At 42.0% G+C, this 6,755-nt stretch overlaps 1 protein-coding gene across 1 annotated transcript; it reads left to right on the top strand.

Moving 5' to 3' along the window:
• The first annotated feature begins 4,468 nt into the window (after nt 1–4,468).
• On the top strand, nt 4,469–6,493 carry LOC117213273. The gene is made up of 2 exons (XM_033458639.1): nt 4,469–5,653; nt 6,047–6,493. Exons 1-2 carry the CDS (start codon nt 4,469–4,471, stop codon nt 6,491–6,493), a joined length of 1,632 nt encoding a protein of 543 aa, XP_033314530.1.
• The last annotated feature ends 262 nt before the right edge of the window (nt 6,494–6,755 follow it).

The following is a 6,755-nucleotide window of genomic DNA, read 5'->3' as shown; positions in this document are numbered from 1 at the left end:
CAAAAGATACAGAGCGCGAGATAAGTAAAACAACCTAAGGTTTATTACACATCTCGAAATGGAAAAAGTCTGTTGAAATAATTGTTTAATCAGCTAGTTAAGTAAGAGTTAAGTAAGGAAGTTACTTAAGAAAATGATATACCTGTCAAGTAGGACCGAAGCGAAATTGAAGGACGATTAGATAACATTTAACCGTGTCTTTTCGTCGAACTCGTTCAAGATCGTTTACGCCGGTGAACTTGAACTTAAATGTGTATTCGTAAAAAGCGAATGGAACCAGGCAGCCAGGATGGCCTTGCTTGCGGTCGTTTCATCCATTCATGGGAGTCACTTCTCTCGTCTTTGTATAAAGAAACGATCGTACAAATTGCTTTTCGGCTCTTACCTTGATATACAGTTAACCGTCTCGCATCTAAACCTTCGAAATTGCACGTTTCTTCGCTCCATCCTGGAGAACACGACGTTGAAATAATTCTATGAAAATTTGTCAATATTTTTCGAGTCAAGGAAATCGCTAATATCTTGAAATTTAACAATTCAGAAAGACGAACAAAGAGAAGAAAATTATAAAGTTACTTCGAAAGAGGGAAAGTTACCATTTTTCTATTAATTTACAATTTCTCTCAAGTCACAGTTTTTAGCGTGAGCTCGCGAACCAAAGAGAAATTGTAAATTATCGATTTACGAAAGTCAAGATATTTTATATTTCCCAAATAAGCAAACTCGATATCGTAAAATACTGCGAACAAGGAAGATTGAAAAGAATGGAAAGATGTCGTAGAACCGATCGAATAATACTACGTGTAAATGAAGAACGAATGACCAAAAAACAGGAGAAAATATAGAAGCGGCGGGAGAAATCAGATGGATACGAAACTCGAAGGAAGAAGGACACGCTGAGAGGCAAATATTACGCACAGCTGTAAAAGCTGACACATATTATGCAAGCCAATCGGAATATCTGTTTCGTAGTGACGGTCATGTCTGTTTCAAAAGCGGACAATTCGATAACGACCAGCATAAACATTATCTCTAACATTAACGACAGATTACGAAACCGCAACATAGGAACTGAACGGTGTCCCTCGTATATTTCCTTCTTTTCTGGCCATTCTAAAGGCTGCTACAGCTTCCAGTTTACTAATATGGTATTCTTCTGCTTACGTCTATGCGTTTCTTTAAATATAGAAATCGAGCCTATCATCGTGTGGAGAAGGACATCAGGAAGTAGAACGAATGATTTATCGCGCTGATAATCACCGTCATCGTTACATTTTTGCTTGCTGTCTTTCTTTCTGATTTTTATTTTATTAGCAATCATGCGTAATACCACGATTTGCGTCACAAGAGAAGGGCGAATGACGCGATACAGAAATTTCTCAACCGATAAGCAAAGTAATTGCATTGTGCTTGATTTCCTGCAGATAATCCGAGATCTTGCTTGAAATTGGAACTCCAGACAATTTTAATACCGTTCTTTTATTCGTGCTTCGGGATAATGTTAACGCTGTATCGTTTGATCTTCTCCGATGCATTCTACTTCTCATTGATCTTTTAATTCTTCTGATTTTACACGTCGTTCGTTTTTAATTTCTCCAACATTGTTCTCTCGTTAATTTTCAAGCATGAAATTACCCTTTTTTTAATAGATGTCTGTATAGTCTCATCCTCTTCGTTGATACTGCATCTATTGATTCTTCGTTAGTTGGTCATATTATTCGTATAACTATATAGTTAGTTATTCGCGTTTAACTTTCTCAACATTGTTCTCTCGGCCATGTTCAGAGCCACTAATTTTTCTATTTTTAGGCGTTAGCCGGTTGAAATTTTGTTTTTTTCAAATTACAGTCAATTCTATTTACGCGCTGTTTCAAATTACTCCAGAAATAACATTTTAGTTCTTATAGCTGACTTATCTAAAATTCCTTAATTGCCGAGAAATGTAACGGAAAAGGTCTTACGTATTTTCGTTGGGTTATTCCAAGGCGTAACAAAAAATTAGAATTTTAAGTAGGAAACATTATCCATACCATTTATCCGATTATAGAAGAGTGTAAATGGCACGTAATAACATTATTTTCCTCTAAAGTCAACTGGGAAAGTATGGTCGCTACTTAGGCTATAATTTATTAATAACATACTTTACGCTTACATACGTAAAGCAAATATCTTATTTTTCCTAGAAAGTTCAACTTTCCTTGTCATTAGCCAGAACTCTCTTGTAGTTTACACATGTTTATGTATGTAGTTTACACATGTGTGTTCATTTCTTTGCATGATGTCTGCATTAAGATTCTGATCTATGGAAACATCTATCCACGGAAGATTACCGAATGATGTCCATGTTTCGAAAATTTGTCGCAGATTTTTACACGTGAGTAATGTTTTATGAAATTAAATAATTTTAAATAATTTTTTTTAGTAAGCTTTATCTAGAATGTATTATTATCTACAAAAAAAAAACAAATCAAGGAATTTGTCAGGATATCGTTTATATTAGGACTTTCTTGAATATTAAAAAGATTGTAAAATTTCTAATTGCATCGCGCTTTCTCGTAACAGAAAATAGCAGATACTTTACGATATGCTACTATTAATCTGTAACAAAAATTGGTCGGCGATATTATCGTGCGATATTATAGCGTGTCGCGTAACACGACGATGAAAAGAAGGATTTATGTTCAGAAATAACGGAAATGCGATAAAAAAAGAGATGAAGTATTTCGAAAATGTGAAGAGACTGCAATTTTTGTAGACATAAAAGATAGATAAATAACAGTGTTGCCTGAAGACATAAAGAAAATGGATAGATAATGGTGTTGCCAGAAAAATCGCTGAAAACTGAACATACCTAAAACTGACAATGAGTAAGTTCTGTGTGTTCAAGTTGAAACATCGAATTATTGAGAACACCTTTAATTTATACACGAACGAATGTTAATTTAATGTTGCTTTTTAAACCTAAAGTCTAGTCGATTCTGCTTTTCCAATAAAATTATGTCTCATATCACGCAATGAGAAAGCATAGCTTCATAGCTATCGGTAATTCGTGGTAATTGTAAAAAATTAATCTGAGAGTTCTAAATATTTAAATAATTTTATAATTGATATGTAAAATGATAGCTATTTCCTTTTAAAATCCTGATTCAACTAATAGTCAAAATTTCATTTTTCGTATTTACCGTGTTGATTATCGAACCCTCGACGCTATATGGTTGCTCTCATAAAACGTTAACATCTAAATTTGCTAACTCAGATGTCAAATAAAACGATTCGCTTTTATTAAACGCAAGTGCCTTAAAAATCTCAAGGTCCTCCGAATTAAACTCCACAATAGATCCAACCTTTCTACTCATTTCGACATTAATGGGCCTTGGTAAATAAAAATTCTGCCACAACTTGGGACGAAAGTTGGACTTTGAAACATTGGTATTACGCCGGACGACTCTCTGCCTGGCCCAGGTCACACACCGCGGGCCAGACGGACACCAGATGTCCGCTCTTCCGTACGGCGTACCCTCAATAGCCTTAAGCATCCGTCATAAACCCGAGTCACTTGCCTGCTAAGGTCCTTCAAACAAACATATGTTTCCGAGGAATTTCTCGAGACTATTGTCTACCACGGCTTAACTAAGGAAAGTTGGTTTTTCTCACGCACGCTGCAACTTTCCTCCCACTAACCACTTTCTCTCGAGGGCGGTAGAGACCCTTCGTTTAACCAATTAGAAACGAAGCCTATTCCCTCACTCTCCTAAATAACATCGGCACCAACAAATCCGATGGTCCCGTGCGCTAGACACACCCATCCTTAGCTTTCCTCCGACACATCATCGTCTCCCAAGACAGTACTGATTTTACATCCTTCGAACGGTCAACATCCTTCGAGCGGGTATACACACCCGCAGATCAGTCACTCATTCATCTCGTACATACGCACCAGTGTAACTATCCTCGTTATAAGTTGTGGAATAAACGGTGAAATATAACTTACTACTGTGTCACATTCATTCAACCACCTCTGTTATCTTAACCGAAACAGGGGAACGACTACTTCGCGGCGTCGATTCACCGAATCGTAGCGAGAATTTACGCCTCTCGCTGACGCGTTTTCCTCGCGACCGCGTCTCTCCGCGAACGGTCGTAACATTTGGTCCTTCGAGCCGGATTCAGTGACAAGTGAAAAGTGTGGACACGTAACCGGTCGAATCATTCGATCCTCAAAGCCGCATCACGCGTCAAGTGAAAAGCGCATACCAGTGACACCCACTATCATACAGGGCCACGTGAATCCAACATAACCAGCAGCGGAAGCGTTACCCCCCAGCGAGGTCAGTAACGTCAAGGATCGTCACCCTTGAAGAGGTATTATTCGGTGGTTAAAACGCAACCACGCATCCTCCTGCCGCAACTGAACAATCTTCAACAGATGTAAGTTATAACCATTCCACTCTCAATTATCTAACAAATAATGGCCACCGGAAACGAGCTTACCGCCTTGCGTCGACGCCGGGGTTATTGTATCGGCCACTTTACACGCTTATCGAAAAAACTAGACGAAATTGAACAATCCGGCTGTCCGCGAGAGAACGAGCTAATTCAAATAAGAAATCGTCTGGAAACATACGAGACGGAGCTCCGCGCCATTCAAAATCAGATCGTAAGCATAGACGAGGAGGAGTCCGCGCGCGGCTTTGAAATAGCCGACGAGTACGAGAGATTAGAACTCCGATTAACTACTCAACTGAGCAACCTACGACTAATTACGACGTCACAATCGACAAACGACGAATCAGCTGCCGGTCGCGAGTCTGCTTCGCTTAAACTGCCGGAGATTCGAATACCCACATTTGATGGTACGCTCGAGAATTGGCAGTCATTTTACGATTCCTTCTCGTCAACGATAGATCAAAACAAACAACTAACACCAGTCCAAAAATTCTATCACCTCCGATCAGCCTTGACTGGGAGGGCCGCGCGAAGTATACAATCGCTAGCCATCACCGAGTCAAACTATGCCATCGCCGTTGACGTACTCAAGGAAAAATTCGACTGCCACCGTCAAATCTGCATGCGCCACCTCGACTTGCTTGTTGACTATCCAAAAATAGTTAAAGAAACACCCGAAGCCATAGACGACTTCCTCGAGACGTTCAAGATAAATATCCAAGCGTTAGAGAACCTCGGTGACCCAATCACATCCGACACCGTTCTTCTCAAATTACTTACATCAAAGCTACCCCCAGCCATCATTCGCAAATGGCAATGCACCTTGCTAGACAAGAAATTACCGTCATACAAGCACTTAATAGACTTCTTGCAAACACGAACAAACGGCGATCAAACGAACGCTCCAACACCAATGGGAGAAGGGGGTACCTACCAACACACTCGTCACCGACAAAACGCACGACATGAACGAACACACATTACAGATTGGATGTGGATGTGTCCGACCTGCAAAGGATCTCACGAACTCAGATATTGCAAGGTTTTTAAGGCCAAATCGGCTACAAAACGCCTCGAAGTTGTAAAACGAGCATCGCTCTGTATCAATTGCTTAGGCAGAGGCCATTCACTCACTCAATGCACATCCGGTTCATGTCACATGTGCGGGCAACGCCATCACACATATTTACACCGAGCGCTCACTCAGGTCAGTCCACGGGTTTCAAGCGATCGGGCCTCAAGCGATCGGTATTCAAGCGATCGGTATTCAAGCGGTGGGTCAACGAGCGGTCGGTCAACGAGCGGTCGGTCAACGAGCGGTCGGTCGTCTGGAGATCGATCGTCGGGCGGTCGTTCGCCGCACAACCGATCCTCTAAGGGACGATCTCCACCTGGATCATCGCAACAGCACTTTACACATCGATCGAGACGCACAACCGAATTTTCGCGGAGATCTACCCAGTCGACTCCAAAAGACCGAGAATCTCATCCTCCTCATGAATCTCGAGCATCGTGGAACAAAGGCACCGACCGAAGCTCATCGCCCAAACACCAATCGAAGACGAGGAAGAATTAAATAACCAAACCTGCGCATTCCTAGCCGCTCTACGCCGATTCAGCTCTCGGCGAGGATACTGCGCGAAAGTCATCACAGACAACGGCACCAACTCCGTCAAGGCTAACAGGGAGTTGCTGGAAATTCGGACCCCATGGCAGTCCGACGAACCCAAGAAAAGGGGCACAAGTTTTCTCGACGGCCGGCAGATACAATGGATTTTCAACCCTTCAAATTCGCCATCCCGTATCACTCAATCCGAGTGATCACCCTATCCTCATTCCCGGTCACTTCCCAATAGGTGATGCACTAACGAGTTTACGGGAGCGTGATTTCAGGACAGCTTTACCATGCCGGCATCCAGTTGGCAGCGTATCCACCCGATCAAGCACCACTTCAGGAGCTGAGGGAATCATAAGGAACGCTACCGTGCACACGACAAGTCCCAATCACGACGTCCAACGGTCATTCTCTACCAAGAATCATCACTAAGAGGATACGATTCGAGCGGGTCATCGGCGGGAATCCAGCCTCCCAATCAACCTCAAACCTCCGCACCGCGCTTGATGAATCTTCACCAAGAATCACCGACGTTCCCTTCGACGATACTTCCTGGGCCGAGGTGTTTAACGTCACTTCCAGAAGCAAGATTCACGACACTTTTTGGGTCGTAAATTTCACCTGGAAATCGCTCGGCATCGACGAGGAAGACGGTGATGTAGACTACAAGGGAGACAACGTGCCATCCAGGCAA

Source organism: Bombus bifarius, unplaced genomic scaffold (genome assembly GCF_011952205.1).
Source record: "Bombus bifarius isolate JDL3187 unplaced genomic scaffold, Bbif_JDL3187 scf7180000008597_frag, whole genome shotgun sequence".
NCBI lineage: Eukaryota > Metazoa > Arthropoda > Insecta > Hymenoptera > Apidae > Bombus > Bombus bifarius.
The sequence above is the reverse complement of the archived record's forward strand: the minus strand, read 5'-3'. Positions and strand labels throughout refer to the sequence as shown.

Bases quoted from the DNA above. Each gene is read 5' to 3' on its own strand.
- LOC117213273 (XM_033458639.1), top strand. From the start codon at position 4,469: ATGGCCACCGGAAACGAGCTTACCGCCTTGCGTCGACGCCGGGGTTAT. The intron at 5,654-6,046 runs GTCAGTCCACGG...GCGCATTCCTAG, and splicing joins TACACCGAGCGCTCACTCAG to CCGCTCTACGCCGATTCAGC.